The 26,149-nt window shown below is 41.4% G+C and overlaps 2 protein-coding genes across 4 annotated transcripts in view; one reads left to right on the top strand and one right to left on the bottom strand.

Moving 5' to 3' along the window:
* The window catches only part of ninl (ninein-like), a 96,720-nt gene extending 91,940 nt beyond the window's left edge, over positions 1-4,780 (top strand). Inside the window, exon 26 of the mRNA XM_052010931.1 lies at positions 4,442-4,780. The gene's annotated coding sequence lies outside the window, so the exon portion shown is untranslated. The remainder of the gene's footprint in view (positions 1-4,441) is intronic.
* The window catches only part of gins1 (GINS complex subunit 1 (Psf1 homolog)), a 32,945-nt gene that overhangs the window by 3,446 nt on the left and 3,350 nt on the right, over positions 1-26,149 (bottom strand). The window contains exons 1-6 of one of the 3 annotated variants that reach the window (XM_052010939.1): positions 22,916-23,084; positions 12,379-12,443; positions 9,577-9,675; positions 8,790-8,880; positions 5,449-5,565; positions 1,253-1,327 (exon numbers count right to left, since the gene is read on the bottom strand). In XM_052010939.1, coding sequence (XP_051866899.1) covers positions 1,253-1,327; positions 5,449-5,565; positions 8,790-8,880; positions 9,577-9,675; positions 12,379-12,443; positions 22,916-22,990 — 522 coding nt within the window. In that variant the 5' untranslated portion in view covers positions 22,991-23,084. Of the gene's footprint in view, positions 1-1,252; positions 1,328-5,448; positions 5,566-8,789; positions 8,881-9,576; positions 9,676-12,378; positions 12,444-22,915; positions 23,085-26,149 lie in introns of those variants that run through there. The other 2 variants (XM_052010941.1, XM_052010940.1) reach the window with 2 other exon arrangements.

Genomic DNA, 26,149 nt, shown 5'->3' on the forward strand with positions numbered 1-26,149 from the left:
AAATTTGGTAGAGAAATGTGAAGTATGTATGTTGGAAGGTGCAACATGACAAGTGGGATAAAATAAATGGGAGGACAGCAAGGAGTGTAGATGTACAGATCCTCAAAGGTAGCAGGACATGTCAGTAGAGCAAGCAGGAAGATTTCCTTTTTTGGCTGAGGTACAGATTTTGCTAGTATTGTATATAACATTGTTTAGACCACAGTTTGAAGATTAGATCAAGTTCCGCTCACCATACTGCAAGAAAGATGTGATTACACTGTAAATTATAGCGGGGTGGGGAATTATACCTAATAAGGGCCCATTTTCCTTAACAGCTCGTCAAAATCCAAGCAGCATATAAAGTAATTAGTAGAAGGTTTTGGAGAGAGATGAGAAAACATTTTTCCACCCAGAGGGTGATAGTGATCTAGAACTCAGTAGCTGAGAGGGCAATGGAAGCAGAAACCCTCATCAAATAGACCTGGTACGTGTACATGGAGCCGTGACCTGCAAGTTCAGACTTTGTGCTGGAAGGTGGGATTAGGCAGGGTGGTTCTTTCAACTGGCAGGGACACGATGGGTCAAAAGGCCTCCTCCTATTAAGTTTTCCCACAATTCTATGAAGTCAGAGTCCAGGCAACTGTCATCAATTATTGATGACTCCAGAGCAAATCTCAGGTAAGAGCACGTCCCAGGTCTGTTTAAATATGATGAGTATTTCTGCTTTCACAGCTCTTCCATCTTACGAGTTCCAGATCCCTCACCTGCTGGGTGGAAAAACATTTTCATATCTTCCCTCCAAATCCTTCTACTACTTTCTTTAAGTATATGCTCCAGCTGGTAAGGAAAATGAATCCTTATTAGTTTTCTAATTCTAGCCCTTACCATAATTTCCAGTGTAATTGCATCTCTCCTGCAACTTGGTGAGCAGAACTTAATCCAGTGGTCTAGTACAGCATGATAATCTTGAAGCAGAAAAGCCTCTCTAACTAAGCCTGCCAATATTTAAGGTGCATGCTCAGTAGTAGAAAATAATTTATTTTCATTCTCTCCTGTGACATGCTGGTGGTCTTGCCTGCTCATGGAAAGCACCCATGCTCTTCCATTTTGCTTGAATGCGTGCGTCCATTGAACACGTTGTCACAAATACTTTCTAGCATTTACCTTCAACATTTAAACATAGATCTTTTAGTCTGAATACTACATTTGGTGGGAAAAAGAAACAAGAAATTTAATAGGAAGGCTTGCTGATAGCTGTCTCAATTCTTACCTGGCTGTTTTTCTTCAGGAGGATCGTTGTACCATCATCGATCTCAAACTCACCGTAATCTTTCAGACACCGCACCTACAGAAGAGGACAATTTTTAAAACATTACAACATCTTGGTTTTATAAAGCTCCTTTAATGTAGTCCCATCAAGCACTAAACAGGAGACATTACCAAGCAAAATTTAACATCAAGCCATACGAAAAGAAATAAAGTACAGCAATTGACAAATTATGAAGAGGCCCCTAAAAGGAGAAAGGAGCAGAGATTTTAGGAAGTAATTTTGAAGCCCGGGGCCAAACAGCAGAAAGCATGTCCATCAATGCTGTGGTAAAGAAAAACAAGAATGCCCAAGGGTAGAGCTGGGAGAACAGCATTTCTGAAGGTCAGAGCCAGTAGAGGTTAAATAGATGGCAAGTGACAAGATCACTGCAGGCCAGCAAGCGCAGGGGCAATGGGTGTAAGTCGCACAGATCTGCATGTATTCCTAGTCCTTGTTTACTAAAGTTAATGGCTGCCTGAATCATTTATCCCCATGTGTAATGTGAGTGAAATTATAACAAAATATTCCAATACTGTGAGGGACAACAGCTGACAACTGCAGTGTGCAATAAATACTTAGCAAGCCAAACAGACACTGGCATTATGCACCAAGACAATCTTGATAGAGCGACTGTTGATCCAATGGCAAGGAGGTTCAAGATGATAGACTTAGCACACATTTACAGCAAGACATATAGGCTGTAGCATCTATGGAAAGAGAAGAAACTTAATGTTTCATATTGAATACGAAACTTAGTAGAACTAGGAAAGAGAAAACTTAGTTTTAAGTTGCAGGCAGGGTGGGGGTGAAATGGATAGGACAAAAAGATATCTGATAGCATTGCCGTAAGCATAAGATGTTGAATGAAATAACACTTTACAGGTTGATGAGAGCCATCAAAGAGAGAGATAAGGATGATGGTGAGATGAGGGGGTGTATTGATAATCTAAGGCATGTTGATATTAAGAAGGTGTGTGTTTTGAGAAATGTTAAGGTGGAGAAATCCCCAGGGCCTGATGGAATCTATCCTAGGATACTTAGGGAGGCAAGGGAGGGGATTGTTGGGGCCTTGACAGAGACCTTTGTATCTTCTTTAGCCACAGACAAGTCCCAGAACATTGGAGAATAGCCAGTGTTGTTCTTTTGTTTATGAAGGGCAACAGGGACAAACCAGGAACTTATAGGCTGGTGAGTCTTACATCAGTATTAGGGAAATAATTGAAAATTCTTAGGGACAGGATTTACTTGGATTTGTAAAAGCATGGAGTTATTAGGGAATGTCAGCATGGATTCGTGCAGGGCAGGTCCTGTCCCACAAATCCGACTGAGTTTCTTGGGGCAGTGTAAAAGATGATTGATGAGGGTAGGGCAGTGGATGTTGTCTACATGGACTTCAGTGAAGCATTTGATATGGTCCCTCATGGTAGGCTGGCCCAGAAGATTAAGTTACAATGGAGTTCACATGGAGCTGTTAAGTTGGATACAAAAATTGGTTTGGTCATAGAAAACAGTAGTGGTAGAGGGGCATTTTTGTGACCAGTGGTGTTCTGCAAGGATCAGTGTTGGGACCTCTGAAAATGTAGGTGGCCTGATGAGTAACCTTGCAGATGATATGAAAATTGGTGGAGTTGTGGACAGTGAATAAGTTTGATGACTGAAACAGCAGGATATAGATCAGTTGGAAATTTGGGCAGAGAAATGACAGATGGGACAAGTGTGAAGTGATGCATTTTGGGAGGCCGAATGCAAGAGGAAAGTATACAGTAAATGGCAGGACCCTAAGGAGTATCGATGTACAGAAGGACCTTAGGGTGCAAGACCCTAGCTCTCTGAAAGTGGCAACACAAATAGATAGGTTGGTAAAGAAAGTGTACAGCATGCTTGCCTTCATCAGTCAGGGCACAGAGTACAAAAGTCAGGAAGTCACATTGTAACTGTATGAAACTTTACACAACATTTGGAGTATCGTGCACAGTTCTGGTCACTACACTATACAAAGGATGTAGAAGCTTTGGAAAGGGTGCAGAAGAGGTTTACCAGGATATCACCTGGATTGGAGTGCATTAGTTGTAAGGTAAGGTTGGACAAACTTGGATCGCTTCCCCTGGCGTGTCAGAGGCTGAGGGGCAACCTGATAAAACTACATACGTTTATGGGAGGCAGAGACAGGGCAGACAGTCAGAATCTTTCTCCCCTGGGTGGAAAGGTCAAATACTAGAGGGCATAAGTTTAAGGTGAGAGGGAGCAAGGTGAAGGAATTGTGTGAAGCAGTTTTTTTTAAAAACAGAGATGGTGGTAGGTACCTGGAATGCACTGCTGGGGAGGTTGTAGCAGACACAATAGTGATATTTAAGAGGCATTTAGACGGACACATGAACAGGCAAGGAATAGAGGGATAGACTGGTATCATGGCTGGTGCAGACAGGGTGGGCTGCAGGGCCAGTACCTGCACTGTCCTGTGTATAAACACGAGTGAGTTGCAAACTGCAGAGCTGTAGGAGCTACTCAGCAGGTTAAACTGCCCTTTTTTTTAAATGGAAAGCATGAAACTAAGTCAATGTTACAGGTGGATGAACCACAGCAGAAGTGGCCAGTTCCCATACCAAGAGAGAAAGTGAGTGATCTGAAGTTGTAGAATTTGATATCAAGTCTGGGAGACTGCAACATATCCAGAAAGAAAAGGAGGTGCTGTTTCTCAAGCTTATGTTGGGTCTTGTTAAAACAACACAGCCCCTGCAGACCGAATGTAGATGCTCCACAAAGTGATCAATCAATGTGCATTTGTTTTTTTACCACTGTACCACTACATTGTGAGCATTGAATGCAGTGCACTATGTTGGAAGAAGTGCAAGTGAATCACTGCTTCACCTGGCAGTATTTGGGTCCCTGGACGGAAGAGGTAAAAGGAGAATGCCATGGACAGGGTGTGGTAGACAAGGCCTGAAGAGTAGACTGGGGAGTTGGAAGGGAATGGTCTCTTTGGAATGCTGAAATGGGAGAGGAGGGGAAGGTGTTCTGGTTACGGTGGAATCTTGTTGAAGGTGGTGGAAATTACAAAGGATAATCTATTGGATGAGGAGGCTGGTAGAGTAGAAAGTGAGGATTGTAGAACATCAATGAATTAATTCATATTTGCTTCCAACCCACTAGCACAACCTTTGGCTTAATGCAGAAAAGAGTCTTTGAAAACCAAGACCTCAAACCCAGCACCAACCCAAGTCTACTGATCCCTGCCAGCCCACGTGCTTCAGTGACAAAGGATTATCACAGAAGGCACCTCAAAACACAGAAGTCTCATCGACACAAAGATCTTCAAAATCCAATGTCAGCACGCTCTCCCAGGCCCACACACCCAGCAGCAAGGATCTGATCGCACCCAACCAGCTCTGGATGTGGGCTCACTAATACCCAAAATCTGTCATAGCAGAAGAAAGCACTTTCTTAAAAGTCTCCCTGAAAAGAAATGTAATATCATGGGAATGCTTGGCCTGTGACTGCTCAAAAATTTAGGAGTATCCATGAAGGCAACAAGTGCTTCACGTCTTGACATTGGGAACACACAGAAGCCACGCGCAAACAGTGGGAGGAGTGCACCACATTCCAAGCCACCTGCCCACCCCTTCAAGCACAACCTATCCCACCTGTGGCAGGGTCTGCAGATCTTCTAAAGGACTAACGGCCGCCTACAAACCCAAGGAACTTAAGTGGAAGCAAGTCATCCTTGCCTCCGAGGATCTGTCTCAGATAGCCATTGAGAGGGGCACAAACAGCACTGATCTAATGAAAGCATTTGCAGGTTCTAATGTAAAATCTGAAATATGACAAAGAGTATAGGTTGCCTGAGATGCCATTAATGTTTGAACTGCAGGAGTTAAAATGAAGGAGAGGCCAGAGCTCAAGAAATGTTTGTATGGCTTCTGGGAGAATGTAGTTTCTGTAGTGACATTCAAATGGAGTGGGGGAGGAATAAAAACAAAAAAGAAAATCAGTATTTTTCATTGCTTCACAGGTTCACTCAAAAATGTGACAATTTCATTCACTGCCAAACATAGAAACATATCAAGTGGACTTCTTCAGGAACCCAATGGACCACCTTCCCTGCAAACACCCATAATTCCTCACATACTGATCATTATACCCTGGGTTACAATACCTACCTCAATAAACAGACTTTTTGGAGGTTTCATATCTTGAGTTATGTCCAGCCCTTCATCTCCACCAATGGCTCTCATGTAAGTGGCAAGTGACTTTTTGTACTGGTTGAACCACTCTGTCTGTAGGGAAGAAGAAATCAAAACCAATTTAAAAGTACTCCTTAAAACAGGATCATTCCTGGGATAGCAGCACTGAGCAGAAAATGAGAGGAAAACATTCTACAAAGTGAATCCTTTGCATCGTGAATGCCTATGAACTAAAGCATGGATGATGCCTGTTAGGGAAAAAGAACCCACAAGATCTAGGTTGTTTTAGTTTTAACTGATTCTTTGAATGGTGGGGTAGAGGGTGCAGGAGAAAGAAAGGGAAGGGGAATCTTTGACAAGATGAGTATTTATGAATATGTCGTCCAAACTGGTTGGCGTTGAAGTGATGTAACATACTTCAGCTTTTATGTTATATCCTGGTAGAAGAGGCTTGCTAGATCATTTTAAAGTTCCTAGTGTTGCTCACCTCAAAACATCTTCTGGGATTATGAGACCAATAATCTTGGAACAGGTGACCAAAAGCTTGAACAAAGTGGCAGGTTTAAAGGAACACCTTAAAGATGGAACACGTGGTAGAAAGAGGGAGAACTTTATGAGGAATTTACAGGCTTAGGGCAGTAGCACAAGGAAAATCAGGGACAGGTAAAAGGCCAGAATTGGGAGGGGAAAGAAGAGGGGGCAAGAGTAGTGTTTGGGGGCATGGAGGGATCCCTAAAACAAGGACAAAGTTTAAATTCAGTGCACTGTCAGCCTAGGAATCAATATAAATCAACGAGCAACATCATAGGCAAAGACAACTTGGTGCGGAATAGGATTCAGATAAGAGTTTTGGAGGAGTATGCAGGTTTCCAGAGCACGTACATGGAAGGTTCTGTAGTAGAACACTGGAAAAGTGGATGAAAAACACTATGATGCTGGAGGAACTCCGCAGGCCAGGCAGCATCCATGGAGAAAAGCAGGTGGTCGACATTTCGGGTCAGGGCTGTCCTTCAGTACTGAAGATAGGAAAAGGGGAAGCCCAATATATAGGAGGGAAAAGCTGACAGCACATGGTCGAGCAGCCAGAGAACAGAGGAGATCACAGAGGCGGAGCAGTGAGAGAGGGACTCACGAAGCTCCTGTCAAAGAGAGGAATCTATCTTCAGTCCCACTCCCCCATTTATTGGCCTGGAAACCCATTATCTCTCACTTGCCCACCAGCTCCACCCCAATTCTCCAGCACTAAGGTGTAATTTACAGTGGCCAATTAACCAGCCAACCACCACATCTTTGGGATGTGGGACGAAACTGGAGCATGCAGGGTTAACTCACATGGTCACAGAGAGGACTTGTAGATTCTGTGCAGGAGGTCGGGATTGAACCTGGGTAGCTGGAGCTGTGAGGCAGCAGCTCCACTAGCTGTGCCAAAACGCCACCCACAGTAACAATGCAACACGTCTCATGGAATGCAAAGGAATTATTTAAACCAGTAACTGAGCCAGCACCACTGTAACAAGCCCAGCCAGAAAAATAAATGATGAAATGATAGAAGGATCAGCTAAATGAGAGCATTCAAGCGAAGGGGAGGAATTACACCACTTTAATGTAAGGAAAAATCAAATGAAATTGTTCTCCTAAACTGCTCCACTTCTCATTGCCAGGACAGCTTTGTTGTGTAAAGACCCTGCAGCCATTTCCCTCACCATGAGGCACCACAGGAACAGTGCAAGCCATGCTGGGGTCTTCCCTATTCCTGTACGTCATCCTAATACCTACCAGATGGACTTGGCACACAGACAAGTTTCAAATGGGAATCCCACCCTACTATGAAATTCTGCCATTGCAACTGTTCATTTCCCAGATGGTAATTCAATATTTAAGGTTTCTGTTATCATTTTTCCCCATTTACTTTTTCTTTAATTATATAGTTTTACATGCTACTTTGCCACATAAGAAAGACCATTTTTGAATAGATCCTACAGAGGTAAAGGTGCAGATCAAAGCAGCTTAAAGAACCAATGATTAGACAGAAAGTAAAATTATGGAAAGTTACAGTATGTACTGGGAAAACTGCCCTTTTGACACTCCCAGACATTTTCTGCAGATGGTAAGGCCAACTTTCACATGTGCAGTGACACAACCTTGTTCCATGCCTTACAATTCCATCACCTTTGTAGTCTGACGAGCTGGAAGGTGAACATCCAGGTTCAAATGAGTTATAAAAACTTTAGTCTACCTTTCAGTGAAACTATCATCTTCAGTCCCAGCACAAACACTGGACCGACAGATCGTTACAAATCGGTGGCCTTATTGACCTCAACCCAAGTGCTTTACATCACATCCTTACCATCATAAAAGACAGTCTACTTTACTTTCATATCATTTCCCCATCTCTGCACAAAGCTGAAATCTTCTCCAAAACCTAAACTATACTATACTGGACTATTCTGATACTCTTCAAGCTGATTTTCACATCCTCCACTATCCATCCATAAGCTTAACTGCATTCAAACTTCTGCCACCTGTATGTTATCACAGATAAAGTCCCAGTTGTCTAACCTTTTTCCTCCTTTGAGTGGCTTCTAATCCTTCAATGGTTCGTATTCAAAATTCCTTTTTATAACTTTTAATCCTTCTCCAACCCCACAATAATCTTCTTGGATTCCAGCCTTTTGTAATCTCTCTCCTTTGAATTCCTTCTTCAACTACCTTTACCTTATTTCCTAAACCTCACCCTCCTTCTTTAAGGCACTCATTAAATTCCATCTTTCAACCAAGAAGTTGGTCATCTGTTCCAAGAATTCCTTACAAGGCTAGATCAGCATTTCCCCATCCATTGAAGAATTGAGTAAATAAAGGTGGGGAAATGGTGGCTGGACATGCAGAAAGAGGGCCGTTAAATTTCAAAAGGAGTATCTAATGTTTTTAAAGAACCTAGGAAGGTAAACAGTGAAAGATTATTTCCATTGGTCAGTGTATAACTAACAAAAATGGACCACGTTAGCACAATGAAGTATTAAGGGTCTCAAGACATTCACATGCATATGTTTAGAGTTGGAACTGGTTGACGTGAACAGCCTGTGATAGGAGAGTTCACAGCAACAAAAAGGCAACATGTAAAAAGGAGAAATATATAAGAAGGTCGCAGGAAAAGAATAGGGAAATGGATCCAAGGAAACATAGCAGGGCACAGATCAGGCTGGCTACTTCTTGTGCTCTCATTTCTATGGTTCTATGAAAATGCAACTAAATGAACCATGGGCTTATTAAATAGGGGAGAAAAGGATGGGCTGTAAGGTTCTCCAAAAGCAGTTTACCTCTTCAGGAGCAAAATGGAACCGGACTTCTGATGGCAGAACACTTCCATATTCCCACCTCAAAGATCGAATCCGCAACAAACGATCATATCTGCCAAAAATAAACTTGTTGATCACTTTTCCCAGACACAATCTATTTCCTTTAATCCATCTTCAGAAAGCACCATTTTGTAGTAGCTTCCCACCGTCTTAGGGTCTCCATTATCTGCAAAGGCAATGCCTTGCCCTCAGCTTTTGCTGATATTATTGCTGTTCAGTCCTTATTGAAAAAAAATACCTTGACATTTTTTTTTACAAGACAAATGTATATTTGTATTAATTATACTTTAAATATTACCATCAGGAAAAGACACCAGAGAATGCCCACCCACCTTACCAAAAGCCACTTCTTAAAATAAATATACAGTATAGGAAAAAAAACAGAAGAGATTTTATCATCAATTAGATAATAATCCCCTAGTTGCAGGACCCATTCCATTTGCACATAATGTTATATTATGCCATTAATCTAATCAAATTGAAGGTGAAGATAAATAAAAGGTGAAATAAAACAAAAAAAATTTGAATATGTTCATCATTAAACAGTGTGCAACAGGAATAAAGTCAAAATGGGAAGTATTTGGAAAGCAGCAGACATTTTGTAGTGTCTTTCTATCTGGAGGCAAAAAGCAAGGCATGCCACACCAATTTCCTTAAGATAACAGATATTACAGAGAACTGCAGATTAAAAATTCTATCAAAACAGGAAGGCACAGATCCCCAGTACAACTTACATACTGCAACATACAGGTATGCTAAAATACAGCGCTTATTCCTCAGCAAGCAGCAGTGACGAAACTTGATGGTTGGGATTAAGTCTGTTCTTTCTTCAGATTTAGCCTCGTTTCTACAAAAATAAATAAATATTTTACTAACTTCTAGTTCATTATCATCCTTTTTTGACACCCCTTTACCCATTCACTTATTAACTGTACTACATAACAGAATAGAATGTGAGAAGCTTACTTCAAAAGGGATTTTTGAATATTATTCTGGGCAGAACAGAATTTTTATCTCCAAGCATCTGCAGCAGATCAAGCTGCAACATCTAAATTCTCCACATCAGTATCGCTGGTTAGTTTGATTAAAAACATTCCTGTTTGGTGGCACCCTCAACCACCCACAACTTAGCCTGTCCGAGTGCTTATTAGCACCGCAGGCATTTTATCTCCACCTATCCCGCAAGTGGAACTGGTCTTTCATTTCAGTCTTGATCTGACAAGCTCCACATTGCACAATGACTAGACTAGGTCAAAATTGCTTATATTTATCAAGGGATTACTCTGAATGTAATAAAATGCAATCGATTTTAAGGATAGGGATTGTTACCAGGACTTTGATGCATTCAATACAGTTAATAATTATGTAGAATGTTATAGAATGAAACACATTAATCATTCCAACCACCACATGCCATGTTTATGCTGCATGTAAAGCTACCTCCCAACTCACTTCATACAATGCCCTGCTATTCCTGTTTGTAATAGCAAGTTCCATATTATAAACATTTAGCAGCATTACAGAAAATCCATAAACAAAATAATTTTCAGAATTTTTTCTGAGCTGTTATTCGAAATGTGTATCATGTCCATGCGTCAGTAACAAATTAAAATACTGCCTGATTTATAATCTTTTCATGTCACTTGTATATTTGCCCCATCAAGGTCCTCTCACTGACAGTGCAGTTCAAGGTCAAAGTGAAATGCACTCCTGTCTCAGTCCAGTCTTTGGCTGCAGTCAGAAAATGGCAATGTCACTTAACAGCAGTGACTGCTCATTACCTAATATGGAGCAAAGCCAAGTGTTTTACTCAATGGTGAAGCTTCATAATGCATGGATTAAACAATGCATCTGAACTAAGCATCATAACCAATGGAATTCATTTAAGGGCAAACCTGACACAATACATAGAAATTCAATTACTTAACATAGGTTCACATAATTTCAGAGTGAAAACTTAATGAAAATATTAAAGTTCTATCAAACTAGAGCAAGAAACTAATAAGCAAGGACAAGTGGCTGAATAAATCAAACTCAGTTTTATTTTAAAATGAGGCTTCTAGAACCACAATTGATGCCTTAACAGACAAATCCTGCATCTCCTTCAGATTTTGACAAAAACATTGGTGGTCTTGGAAATGAAATAAATTGAAAACTGCAAGTTAATAAACTGTACTTGGAATCAACGCTCAATTACTGGTTCTATTACTGCAAATTATTGAGAGACTAGGTAGGAAATAGACATACAGGTGACTCCCACATTAAAGTAGAGGGGGTCACGTTCCTAGAAAACTGTCTGTAAGATGAAGCCACAATATCTATGCATGTGTCAAGGAATGAGATTTGAAAAAGAAAATTTATGTGGAAAAAAATAAACAAATTTAGTGAGGGCGAATTTTTCTTCTGTAGCTCAGATTTTTTGGTAGTGATTAGTAAATTCTGTAAGGGTGAATTTCCATCACCCAAACTACTGTAATGTGGGGGGGTCATCTGTTTTCTGTCCTGAATATTTTGCCTGAAAAATTGCCTGACATTATTAGAACCCAAGTATATATCATCACAAATCAACTCTGGATGTTGTACAGTTTGGAAGTAAACTGCAATTAAAAAAAAATCAGACCAGATAAGTATCAACAACTACTTGCAGTACCTTTAGAAGCAACAAAACATCAAATTGCTTCAGAGGCAAATTGTCATATAAAATCTGGCACCCAGCTATACAAGGAGATATCAAAGGAGGTTTGGTCAAAGAGGTGTATTTTAAAGGAGTGTCTTAAAGTAGGAAAGAGATAGTGAGGCCTAGAGATGGGGATGGAATTGCAAAGATTAGGTTTTGAGCAATTGAAGGCACAGCTGCTGATAGTGCAGCAAATTAAATCAAGAATGAGCAAGAGGCTAGAACAGAAGGAATGTAGAGTTTACTGTGAAGTTTAGGGGTTGGACATCACAGAAATATGGAAGAATTTAAAAAAAAGTATTTCAACTGTAAAGCAAGCTACTTTTTAACCTTGACCCAATGCAAGTCAGCAAGTGAAGGGTAGATGTGTAAATGGATCTTGGTGAGAGATAAGGCCAGGGAGAGCCAGCTAGGGGTTTCAGAATAATAGTTTGTGAATATTTTGCATATCAGCATATTTGTGGAAGTATCAGAAATGGTTATTTATAATGTATGGATTTTATTTCTCATGGAATCCAATCTATTCCTGTCCCACTCATAATTATACATGCTTCCAATTGCTGAGTGGATCTTTTTGGATCCAAGAACTTTATTCTAGAAGTCAATGAAAATAAAACAAAACAGCAGATACCAGAAATTTGAAATTAAAACACAAAAATAAGAGTAAATGCTGGAAACATTCAGCAGATCCATTCCTGGACCTGAACTCTGATTCTCTTTTCACAACATTTCCAGCACTTTGTTTTATCTAATCTTCTGCTGCCTGATTGGAAGGCATTTTAAGGCCTTGCAAAACTTTGCAAACTCCATATTTGAAAAGTTAATCTGCTCTGCACCAGGCAAACCGGCACAAGAAGCACAAAATAAACTTACACATCACTTTGGTTCTGTTCATACAATGCCTTCATCTCTTCAAGGACTTCTCTGATGCCATCCTCCTGCAAGAAGTAGATTTCATTTGAATAAGCCAGAAATTTCTACATGGCCAGATATTTATGTAATTATTGACTAGCTGCCATATTACCCAACAGGGAAGATGTACAATGAATTCACTGCACTAAGACTGTAGCTGACCAGACTCATGCTGTGGTGCAATGGTTCCAACCCCTCTCCTCCACTTCCTCAGTCCCTTCAATACAGTCTTCAACTCTCCTTTTCCCCCATATACTTCTCTATATTTCTTTTATGCAGAGCTTAAATTTCTCAAACTCAACAGTTGGAATTGAATTTATATTATCTTGGGTACACCCTTGATTTTGTGCGTTTCAAGTATATAGTGGAGCCTTTTTCTTAAAGAGGAGACACCATAACATTCCATTTTGAAGAACACAAAAATAGACCAGGAGAGATAACAATGTAAGCATTAACTCATTCCTGCATCTGGAAAGTTCAAGTGCAGAACAGTCAAATACATTCCTCATCAGGGTCCTTTATCATTCATTTTGTAATTAACCGTATATTAAATTATCAATCTTCGTTCAAGAGAAATGACATTTGTTAGCATTTATTACACCTACATTGCATGGTACTTAGATTCAAAGAATTTTAAACTCTTCTTTCCAGGACTTGCTGCTCAACTTTCTTTTAAACATGATTTTTCATACCTCTCCTTCTGTCTCATTGCAAAAATCTTGCAACCATAAAACAAAACAGAAACTACCAAGTAGTACATTGAGGAGGAAGTCTAACAAAGACGTTTTAAAAGATGCCTGGACGTTTGGCCCTTATCAATCAACAGGAATTATTTTCATATATTGAAGGCAGCAAGAAATATTTTACAGAATAAGTGAGAATGAGGTGATCTACAATGTAGTCAGTACTAGCTAGTGGTTCTGTTGGGGGAAAAATTATTCAATTATTTAGCTAATTTTAGGATGAAATTTTGTGAACAGTAATTAATAAAAATAGATATTGGGTATAAGAGTGATACATCTTGAACAGACCAATGCTTTTTTTTTAAAATTATTATGTTTGGATAAATCATTGCAACTTAAAATGTTAATCAAAATACCAGTTAGAAAATTCAGTCCTAAAGCAGGCAAACATGCTGGTCACGGTGGCCCTTTATCATTCAAACATTAACTAATTGAAACAAGAAAAGGCAATGAGATCATAGAGCAAGGAGAAAAGTTCAGAGGAAGGGCGCTTCAAAGCTAGCATTTTAGTTGGACATTTCAAAGGATGGCTCCAGAGGCTAAGTACTGTAATGTTATGACTAGGCTAGGCAAGTTTTACTTTCTTTTCAACCAGGTCAATATTGAGATTTAAATTGGGTGATTGAAATGCAGAGAGGTAGAATCTTTTCATCTAAAACAGTTCAAATTTAGCCCAATTTTTTTGTTTAGCATCTTGCTAGTGTTTTCAGGCACTTTGCAATCATGATAATTATTCAGCCATCTACCCACAACAAAATCCAACAGGTTTTAATTCTATGATTTCAACTCAACAACCGTCAGTTATACAGTACAGAAATAAGCCCTTCAGTGCAACCGTGATTGGAACCAAATCAATGGTCTCAGTGTGGATGGTCAAAGCAGCAACATTAGGCAGCACGGTTGTCAAGTTATTAAACCAGCAGTCAGATATCTGGACCATTGGTCCAGAGACATGAGTTGAACCATGGCAACTGGGGAACTCAAATTCAAGTAATTAAGTCAATCTGGACTTCAAAACAAGGAAGTTAGTCTCAGTAATGGTGAGACTACTGGATAATCATGCTTAGAAAATAAAACGATTATGCAAGACCACATGGATTTGTGAAGACAAAAGAGACTGCAGATGTGGAATCTGTAACAAAAGACAAAACACTGGAAGAACTCAACAGGTCAAGCAGCATCTGTGTAGGCAAAAGCTGCAAGGTGATGTTAAGACCCGGCTTCAGGACTGAGGGGGAACCGGAAAGATTGCTAGTATATAGCAGTGGGAAGGAGGGTGGTACAGAGGCTAGGTGGGTGTAGGTGGGACCCATATGGGGAGAGGACAATGGGGCAGATGGAACCAGCTGGGGGGAGGGCATGGGCGGGATGAACAAATGGAGAAAACTAAGGTGGAAGGGGAATGGTAAGGAGAGTCAAAGTGACATGCAACTGGAAGCTTGGATGGCTGTGGCAGACAGAGTGCAGGTGCTCCACAATACGGTTGCCAGACTTTGTTTGGCGTCACCAATGTAGAAGAGGCCACATCACGAACACTGAATGCAGTGTCTGCAAGAGCCAGCTCGGCTTCCAGTTGCATGTCATTTTAAACTCCGCTTCCTACTCCCATACCAACCTGTCTGTCCTCAGCCTTCTCCATTGCTACGGAGAGGCCAAACACAATTTTCCCTTGTTTGCTGCTCCTGTCTCCTCTCCCCAGCTGGTTCCATCTACCCATCATCCCCTCCCCACATGGGTCCACCTGTCACCGACTAGCCTCTGTACCACCCTCCTTCGTAGTGCTGCATACTGGCAATCTTTCCTGTTCCCCCTGTCCTGATGCAGAGTCTTGACCTGAAACATTAATTTACAACATGGATTTATGAATCTTTTTTTTTGAGAACAACAAAGGGAAAACAGTTGATGTGATGAATTTGGGTATTCAGAAGGTCTTCAATAAGGTACACACAAGACACTGTTAAACAAAGTTAAATGTTATCTGATTTGGGACAGTGATTGATTAATGGACAGAGAGGAGCATAAAACAGGTCATTTTTGGGTTGGGTGGTGAGGTGCAGCAGAGTTTGATGCTGGGTGAGTACAACCACAAAACTGACATTGTACAAGGCCCTTGTCTGATTGCACCTAGAATGCTGCGTACCAGTTTTCCTCCCTCAGGAAAGATACACTTGTGATAGTGGGAATACACTGAAGGTGAACCAGTTTAATTCCTATGGTTTGGGGGGAGGGGGGGGTGGGGGAAAGAGAGCTGAATTGTCCTATGATAACAGATAAGCAGACTGAGTCTATAGCTTCTTAAGTTTTGAGAAGTAATTGCATCAAAACATACTAAGTTCTTGAATGAGAACTTTGACGGCAATTGACAGGATACACGACAGGAAGATGTTTCCCCTGACTGAGGTAACTAGAACCAGAATCAGTCTTAAAATAATGAGTCAGCCATTAAGGATTGAGATGAGAAATTTCTTCACCTAGAAGGTAGCAAGCCTTTAGAATTCTCCCCCCATGAGGGCTGCGGAGGCTCAGTCACTATACAAGGCAGAGACAGTTAGATTTCTGGATAGTAACATAATAAATGGTCCCAGAAAATGGCAATAAGGCAAAAGTTAATCCATGATCTTATTGAACGACTCAGCAGATGTGAGGGGCCAAAGTCCTATTCCTGCTTCCATTTCTAATATTCTTAAAGCCATCTGCCTCACAAATGCCCTTCAGGGAAATCTGCTATCCTTACCCAATTTGACCTTTGGGTGATTCTAGACACGCTAATGTACTTTACTTATAGCTGCCTGCTCAGCCGGGGGCAATTAGGAATGGACAATAAATGCCAGAATTGTCAGTGATGTCAACGCCCCATAAATAAATAATTTTAAGTAGGTGCAATTACACCATATCTTCTACACAAAAACTTCATTTGACCACATGCTAGAAAGATAATCCAAGTGCAGATTGCAGGGATGAGATGAGTCACAAGTTGATAATGATATTAGGTGTCTGACCTAAGAGGAAGGACCCAATAATTAAAAAAATCAAGTTAGGCACAGAGAGATGTTTTGTAGCAAGTATACAAGAAACCACTTTTTTAAAAATAGTAAGTCCAGAAAATTACTCCAAATTGGAAGTGTAGGAAGAAGATACTGAGGTTCAAAACGGGTAAAGGACAAATTTATGACTGACAGAAGTTCTTTACACGGAGTGACCCACATAAGTAATGAAGTGGAGGTAACAGCTCTGAAATAATTTAACAAACTGTTGAATATTCCACTGTGGCGATTTCAACATTCTGGGCAAAGAACTATGACAGGGCGTCCTCATCTGTATCGATCACAATGAACTTCCTAACATTAGTCACAAGGTTTACCTTTAACTAATCCAATTACTTCCCTTTGCCAGAATGTCACTCCGTGAACCTTGTGCTACTGCCATTATTTAGTCAGTCAACATTGAGCATTGACCTGTGCAATTTCCCATCTTATTAATCAATCTCCAGCAGCCTTGCACACCCAGGATGAAGTCCAAGGCAACCTGGGAAAGCACAGCGGAGCAGACTGGATAACAGAAGTTTCTCTGCAATACAAGCTGAAGAGTTGGGTGATCCACATCCGAGGGTGAATGTGTTCAATTAGAATGGCTAGTCTCTCAGTGGCTTCACTCATAAATTTGAACACAAAATTATAATGGTAGTTGATTAAAATTGTGGCAAAAAACAATAAAATTATTTAAGCATTTGTTCTCTACCTACTCTTCCCTAGAGAACCCTTTCACTTGTCAACATTCAGAACCCCATTTTAGTTAGAGAACAAGGCTCTCTCAAGGGACTCCTGATTCACCTGCCTGTTCCTTTTGTCCCATTCTGGCAGTCACTCAATCCCTCTCCGCTACCTTAAGCTGCAGGGTGACCATCTCATGAAATATACCGACCATGAAACTCTCAGGTTTTGCGGATGCAGGGCAATGGTGACAGTTGTTGCTCTAAAAGCTGGAGCTTTAGCTCCTCTGGCTGATATCACCTCCTGTACCTGGAGTTCCCATAAGGTACAAGATAAGCATTCCATGGACCCAAGATGCCCTATTTGTTAGATTAACTCACTAAGCAGAAATGAACAGAGTTTAACAAAAACAATTACCAGTAACCCTCCAAATACTTCCTTCCCCTGTTGTGACCTCAACCAGACCAATCTTCCACTGATGAGACACTTTAATGCCAGATATTTCCTCTCATTGCCTTTCTTCTCCCTCAGTCCTTTATTCCAACTTTCAGTTTTTGCTACCTCTTATTCTCTCTATCTCAACACTCCTTGTTCTTCTGAAGTACCTCCTCCCATCTGGTCTCCTGTAAGGAAGCCATCCCTTTCTCTCAGTTTGTCTTCACTGCATCAGCTCTCAAGATGAAGCTTTCCACACTACTGAAATGTCCTCCTTCTTCAGGAAACGTGGCTTCTCTTCTGCCATAGCTGATGGAGCCCTCACGTATATTTCCTCCGTGGCTTCTCTCACCACTGCCCCTCCTCCCTAGACAGAAAAGAGATCCCTTGGTCCTGACCTTACACCCCACTAACATCCACATCCAGCATATCATCCTTCGCCACTTCTGCCAGCTCCAATGGGATACCACCACCAACCTCATCTCCCCCTCTCCCTGCCTTTCTGCAGGGACCACTCTCCATGACCCCCTAGTCCACTCATTCCCTTCCCACCCACCCCTCCCTGTCCCCCGCATGTTCCCCTGCAAATGTAGGAGCTGCAATAGTTGTCCCTACACCCTCCCTCATCATCAACAACCTCTCCAGGTGAGGCAGAGATTCACTGCACCTCCTTCAACCTGGTCAATTGTATTGGGTGCTCGCAACATGGCCTCCTCTACATTGGCGAGACCAAGCGTAGACGGGGCAACTGTGTTTCAGAGCAGCTGTGCTGTCTGCAACAGCCATCCTGAGATTCCAGTTGCATGTCATTTCAAGTCCCTTTCCTATTCCCACACCAATCTGTTTGTCCTCTGCCTTCTCCACTGCCACAGTGAAGGCAAATCCAAACTAGAAGAACAACACCTCATATTCTGCTTGGGTAGCCTACAACCCAATGGCAGGAACACTGAATTTTCCAATTTCAGGCAACCCACCATCCATGTGTTCCTTTCCTACTCCCCCCAGTTCACCCAGGGTGTCCTCTCCCTTTGTTCACTTTGTCCATCCCTGCCCCACCTGGTTCCTTCTGCCCATCACCCACATACCTATCTACCTGGGTTTCTTTTCCCTTGGTTTGCCTTCCTATCCCCTCCCCCACCTAGTTCCATCTGCCCATCATCCCTCCCTTACCTAGTTCCACCTACCACCCTCCGTCTCTACCTTCACCCTCCGCATCCCCCACCCCCATACTACTTGGCTTAAATTTTCTTCTGTTTCTACCTATCACCTAGCAGCCTCTGTATCACCCTTCCTTCTCACTTCTATATGCCAGCCATCTTCCCTCTACACTCTCTGTCCTGATGCAGCGTATCAACCCAAAATGTTTGACCATCCCGTTGCTCCACTGATGCTGTTTGACCCACTGAATACTTCCAGCAATTTAATTTTGCTCCACCGCAGCAACTCTTTCCTTCACAACCAAAATCCTGAGTTTCATACTCCCTGGCAGTACTCTGCACCACGTTATTGCACATTATCTATGCAAGCTTTTAAAATGGAATACTGAGCTATAACCATGACGTAGCAAGTTATCTCATAATCCTAACTGAATGTACGTGAATTGCAATTCTTTTACATAAATTTTCAAATACAAAAATAAAGTTTATTTGAGGTTATGGGCGAGAGCCATCATTTTGCTGGTGACTGCAAAATTCAAGCCATTTATTGTTACATGGCCTAGTCTTCAAAAATGCTAGAGAACCAATGAGGATCCCAGCATTGATCCCTCGTCACAAGCTTCCAGTAACAAAAGCAACACTCTCTGCCTCTTATCACCAAGCCAATCTTGGATCCAATTTGTGAACTTGACTTGGATCCCATAGGGTTTAACCTTTTGGATCAATCTCCTCTGTTGGACTATGTCAAAGGCCTTACTGAAGTCTGTGTAGACTGGCTTGATGCTCAAAGCGGCTGCGCAGGTTGACTCTGTGGTTAAGAAGGCATATGGTGTATTGTCCTTCATCAATCATGGAATTGAATTTAGGAGCTGGGAGGTATTGTTGCAGCTATATAGGACCCTGGTCAGACCCCACTTGGAGTACTGTGCTCAGTTCTGGTTGCCTCACTACAGGAAGGATGTGGAAGCCATAGAAAGGGTGCAGAGGAGATTTACAAGGATGCTGCCTGGAATGCGGAGCATGCCTTATGAAAGCAGGTTGAGGGAACTCGGCCTTTTCTCCTTGGAGCGGAGGAGGATGAGGGGGGACCTGATAGAGGCATAAAAGATGATGAGAGGCATTGATTGGGTGGATAGTCAGAGGCTTTTCCCCAGGGCTGAAATGGTGGCCACAAGAGGACATAGGTTTAAAGTGCTGGGGAGTAGGTATAGAGATGTCAGGGGAAAGTTTTTTTTACTCAGAGAGTGGTGAGTCCGTGGAAATGGGCTGCCGGCAATGGTGGTGGAGGCGGATATGATAGGGTCTTTTAAGAGACTGTTGTATAGGTACAAGGAGATGAGAAAGATAGAGGGCTATGGGTAGCCTAGTAATTTCTAGGGTAGGGACATGTTCGGCACAGCTTTGTGGCCGAAGGGCCTGAATTGTGCTGTAGGTTTTCTATGTTCTATGTAACTGCTTGCCAAGACATAATCAGAACCGGCTTAAACACCTTTTCCACAAGGGGGCCTCATGTTACATACAAATTTGCATTGAATTCAATTATGTAAGCCCCAACACTACCTCGGACTATATTTCTTTCTCTCTCAATCTTCCACTAGTGTCATTATGTTTATTTTGTTGTTTATCTTTGTGCACATACAAGTTATGTAGAATTTACATTAAGTTTATGTACTGTGCTGCTGCTCCAAAAAGCTAAATTTCATGGCATTTATACCCTGTGTATGTATGCCTTTGACAATATTGAACTCGGGCATCATTGGCACACTGGAATGCAAGAGCTTTGTGCCACTTATTGGATTCACCATGAGAGAATATCTAAAGACAACTTTAAACCTCAATGTTCAGACCTGTAATGTTAACATTTTGCAAACATAGTGAAACTTTGGATTTATTTTGTTTATCACCACTCTGTAGTGTTTTGATGCAAGCTGTAACATAGGTTATCTTAATCCATATTGATGCATTAGTTAAATATTTGGTCGAAATCATTCTATTTCCCATCCTTCCTTCTCACTAAGCAAATGCCTCCGTTAGTTTGGTATAATCTACAAATAATATGACATGAGTGCACCCATGATTTTCTTTCAGCGCTGCACTCCAAAGTACGCTCAGATATATGAGAGGTACATTTTGTATGACTAGGATCTGAAGATATTACTCTCCCTCAATGGGCACAACCAGAAATTAGGATCACAGAATCATCAATGTTGTTGGCAGTTACTTGGGATTGAGGATGACTTGCTTCCACTCGTATCATGGGTTTTGAGGTGGTTGATATGGGAACCACAGGACTTTTCCACAGATTGTGCAGCTGGTGGCTGATGGTCTGACAGGAGAGTAGTTTTGTGAGGTGGTGCACACAGAAGTTCTGTGTGTTCCCAGTGCATAGCCTCGAGGTTCTTAATATTATCCCAAATGCTCCTCCTCCACCCATTGTGGGCCAGAGGTTCCCAGGAATCAATGGGGATGTGGCACTCCTTCAGTGGGAACTTTGAATTGTTTTCGATCTACCTGGTACTCTCCTCCCATGAAAGGACTTGGAATAGAGCATCTGTGTTGGAAGTGATGTGTTGGACATGTGAAAGATAGGCAGGCCAACGTAACAGGGCCTCAACATTGAGGGTGTTGACCTGAGAGGGGACACTGACATTGGTTTGCTCATCTTCCAGTGAATTTGGAAGATTTTTCACAAAGAGCATTGGTGGTATTTTTCTAGTGCCTTGAACTGCCAGAATGGTTGCAGCAGGAAAGGTGGCCATTCAGCCCTTCTAATCTGTAGCAGCTCCATTCAAGAACAATCCAATCAGTCCCATTCTCCAGCCCTCTCCTCATAACCCTACAAATTCTGTCCTTTCAGATTTGTATTGGCGCCCTGTTGAAAACTACAATTGAATCTGTTTCCACTACTACCTCATGCTGTACATTGCAGACTGATTTCTTAATGCTACCTCTGGTTCTTTGCCAATAATTTGCATTCTATCTGCAATCCTCATCCTGATTCTTAAGCTTTCTGCTAATGGAACCAGTTTCTCACTATTTACTGTACATGACCATAATTTTAAATATCCCTTTTAGCCTTGTTCCAAGAATAAAGTCATCTTCTCCAGTCTATGTAGATAACTGAGTTCCCTCATCCCAGAAGTATCTTCTTGACCATTTCCAGAACCAGTGTTTCATAAAAGTTCATCATGACTTCCTTACCCTGATACTCTACACCTCTTTTCATATATGCTTTTAAACCACCTCCTCAACCTGTCCAGCCAGACTATGCACATACATCAGCAACCTCCCCCCTCCCGCAACTCTCTCTGCCTTTCTGCTGATCTAACTTCTCTCACCTCTTCTTATTCTTCCCATTACAATTTAATGTAAAATATCTCATTTCTCAGCATTAAGTGTTATTTGCATCCTGTTATCATCTCTTTGAAGTCTATGACTATCCTGTTCATAGTTTATCAGACAACCAAGTTTGGAAATTGTGTCCAGTACACCCATGTCCAAGTCATTAACAAATATCCAACCTATGTAAAATCATTCTCACTCTACTTATCTTGGACACCTACAAAATGCCCAAAAATCCTCAAGTAACTAAGTTATTATAGGATTAACAAAAGAATACAAGTGAAGGGACGATCTTTTTTGGTCAGGAATTTCAGGAGCTAAAATCATGCGATCGTCCTTTTGTTTCAGTGACAAAGAATACAACCAATTATGTTTATGTGAGGGAGGTGGTGTGCACAAAGTTGGAGGAAACAGGTACATATTAATTTATTGTCACATACACCAGGGTGTGAAGAAATTCCTTGCTCGTGTGAAAATCAGAGTATACATGGTAATAATAAATACAATAAACAACGGAATGGTGCAAAGTAAAGTACAAACTGAGGTAGTGCCAAAAAAATACTAAAGTGAAGATAACAGAAATAGAATTAAGGATTCAAGAACATGGCAGCACCACCAGGAAGGGGATGGGAAAGAGGTGATTGGTTCAGAAGTCTGATAACAAGGAGGAAGAAGTCTGGAAGTCATCGAATGACGACAGTGACAACTCCAGAAACAGACACTTCAAAGTCAAAGGCGAGTTTATTGTCATATGCACATGTATGTACAGCTGCAATGAAAAACTTACTTGCAGCAGTGTCACAGGCACATAGCACCATATATGCAGCATTCACAAGAAAAACAAATTATACACAATTTTTACAAGAAAGAACATAATTAGAACACAAAAAACACATTTTAGTGCAAAGTGATCAAAGTGGCCACAGTGTTGCTAGACTGTATTGAACTGCAATGAACACTTCGCGATTTATCCGTGTTTGGGAGAACTGATTAGGGTTAAGCACTTTACTGCCACTATTGACCAGGGATATCAGCAGCGTGTAGCTGCAGCTGAGACGAGCAGTTGTCCTGGACAACAAGGCGGAGAGGATTTGAACACTGCAACACTCACGTTGAAAGCGGGGAGTTGTCCATCCGCAGCTCGCTGCAGCTCCCGGATCAGCTCTACAGCTTTTTCACAGAACATTACTTCCCAACTAGAGGAGTTTACGAACGACACCTAATACCGCCGACCGGAACTTCACAGGCAAACCGAGGCGTGGGCCGTTAAACCCACTCTCCCGCCAAAACCGGCGGCCGCCTCCTTTGTTCCTGCCGACCAATCAGCACGCCGCCGGCTCTGGCGGACACGTCACTTCCCCCCCGGAAGTCGGCTCCCGCCCGGCGCCACATGTAAACAGCTGGCAATGTTTCCCCAGTGCCCCCTGAAGAGGTAGAGATGTGCCTGTATGACTGTGTATATATTTATTGTTGTATTAAAATTGTCTAGCGAGTGCTGCTTACTTCACCCTTTCAGGCTTTGGATACCTTACCCCGCCCCGCCCCCAACGGGTTCGACCTCCTTTAGATTTCAAATGGCCTCCCAGACCGCGAGCCGGGTGGTGCGCCTGCGTCCTGACTCCCGAGACTCACACACCGGCCAGGGTCCCCCCGACCACAGCCGGCAGCCTGCTCAGTGCTCGCCCTCGCAGTGCAGTCCACTGCACATCGTGCGCACCGTTTACTAAACTGTAAACGTCCCCACTATATCTGTCCATGTTTTGTAAACGTTTATCACTCTCTTGTAAAATGCATGTTTGTTTAAATACAACCCTGGTCAGTCACGGTGTTAGGTGCAAAATTGTTACAGTAATCTTAAAGGGATTATCACAAGTGAATGTTGTTTAAAGATGCAGTAAATAAGCAAAACTCATGCTCATCTGAGGAGGCACCCACGCCCTAAGATTGAGCGACAGCTTTTTCCCCCAATGCCATAAGGTGTTGGTTTATTATTGTCACTTGTACCGAGTTACAGTGAAAAACTTGTCTTGCATACCGATCGTACAGATCAATTCATTACACAATTCATTGGGTTAGTACAGAGTGCATTGATATAGCACGGGTAAAAACAATAACAGTACGGAGTAAAGTGTCACAGCTACAGAGAAAGTGCAGTGCAATAAGGTGCAAGGTCACAGCAAGGTAGATTGCGAGGCCAGAGTCCATCTCATTGTCTTGAACCAGCCTGAAAAACCCTAATTCTACATCAGACAGTATTTTCCCCAAATTGCACTAATGTCATTATGTTTATTTGTGTTTATTTTGTCATGTAAGTTATGTATAATTTACGTAATTGATGTTTGTAATGTATGGTGCTGCTGCTGCAAAAAGCAAATTTTCATGGCATTTATACCCTGGATAATATTATGCCCATGACAATAAACTTGAACTTGATATAGTGTAACTAAAGGTCTAATTAAACTAAAGGAAACATGATGCCATATCATGGCTAAATTGTGCTCTCTATGCCCTGTGATGCTCACTGTGAACACTGTCAAAACAATTCATCTTGTTGCAGAACATGTTGGAATGTGACCATTTGATATGATTGGAGTTAATAGTTTTGCCCTCACTAATTTTGGACTAACAATTGGGATATTCAAACATGAAGGTTTTTCATAATAATTAAATCAAACTAATTGTATTTTGCAGCTGATTTCTATTATAAATTCCCAGTCTGCTCTTTACTTGTTTCTGTAGATGAGGAAATTGAAATATTACACATTGGTGAACACTATTAAGTGTATGCCAATAAGGTTGATTTAATATTGGGTTTAACCTTTTGCCTTTGAAAGAAAAAAATGGATAAATGTTTATAATGTAACCCTTGTCGGCTTTTAAACAAAATTATTGATGTTGGATCTATTGTGCTTAGCCTTATAAGGGGCAATGGGAGAATTCTGACACTATGTAGGATCAGTATTAATTATTTTAACTGAGTGTTTTCAAACATTTCCTGCTTTTAGTTCAGATTTCCAGCATCTGCAGTTTTTTTTAGGATAACTTTAATTTGGGGGACAGCACACAAAAGGTGAAAAGTAGATAAGTGCTGAAGGTGCTTTGCTCTAGTTTCAGAAGTATTCCTGTTCCAGTATAATGTACTCATTCTGTTGACTTCCAGGTGTTACTTGTGTTGTCGATTTCTGTCCACCAGGAGCTGATTGAATCAGCCATACCGATGTTCCCATTGAAATTATTGTATGCTCATTGACCTCTATTGCACTTTAATCTTGTATAAATCATAGTAAACAATGGGAATGGTGTGAATTCATATCACAGTTACCTGAATTTCACATAACAAAGTTAAGTGGTGTAGCTGTTGTAATGGGTGGCTGTTATGATTAGAAGATTTCAAATACTACTTAATCAATACAAGTACTTCAATAATCTGTGGCTAATGTTAGTTGAGTAATCTTTTCGTGATGAAGAAAATTGAATTTTTAACATGTTATAAGGTGCCAGAAAGTTTTTAATTAATTCTTGGATTGTACGCATTACTGGCATTATCAGCATTTGCTGCCTATCTTTAGGTGGTTGTGGATGTTTTTGAATCAGGATTTTTGCCATTGTGTTCTTTGTAAAAGATAAATTGTCCTCATCCTGTTCTTTAACTTTTGACTTAACTTGACTCAGAATGTGGTTTGTGAGCCCACCTTAGAGGACAGTTAAAAATCAACTCCATTAGTGTGAGATTAGAGTCATATAAAGGATCAGACTGGTTAAGGATGCAAGATTTCTCTCCTGAGAGAATATTACTGAAACAGTAAGAGATTTTAATGCCAATCAGAAAGCATCATGGTTTGTTGTATGCCTGAACAAATGTAATACTTTGCATCATTGCCAACAGAATATGGTGCATTTCCAGGTAGTTATTTCCCTAGCAATACAATATTATTAAATTTCATATTTACTAGTGTGATCCACATTCCACAAATTCGTATTGAAGTAGTTTCCCCCCTCCACCCCAATCCCATGCTTCTCCTCTTCTTCCCTTTCCTAGCCTTTCTCTCCTTACCTTTGACCCATCCCCTGGTGGATCTGCTGTTCTTCCCTCCCCTGCCTACCACTATCTCTTGCCTGCATCTACCTATGACCACCTTGTGCTCACCCCGCCTCCCCTCTTTTGTCCACCTATCACTGCTCTGCTTTTCCCTCCTATATATTGGGCTTCCCCTTTTCCTATCTTCAGTCCTGAACTGAAATGCTGACTGCCTGCTTTTCTTCACAGATGTTGCCTGGCCTGCTGAGTTCCTCCGGTATCATCGTGTTTTTCATCTAGAGTCCAGCATCTGCAGTCCTTTGTTTC

Source organism: Pristis pectinata, chromosome 3, assembly GCF_009764475.1.
Source record: "Pristis pectinata isolate sPriPec2 chromosome 3, sPriPec2.1.pri, whole genome shotgun sequence".
Classification (NCBI taxonomy): Eukaryota; Metazoa; Chordata; class Chondrichthyes; order Rhinopristiformes; family Pristidae; genus Pristis; species Pristis pectinata.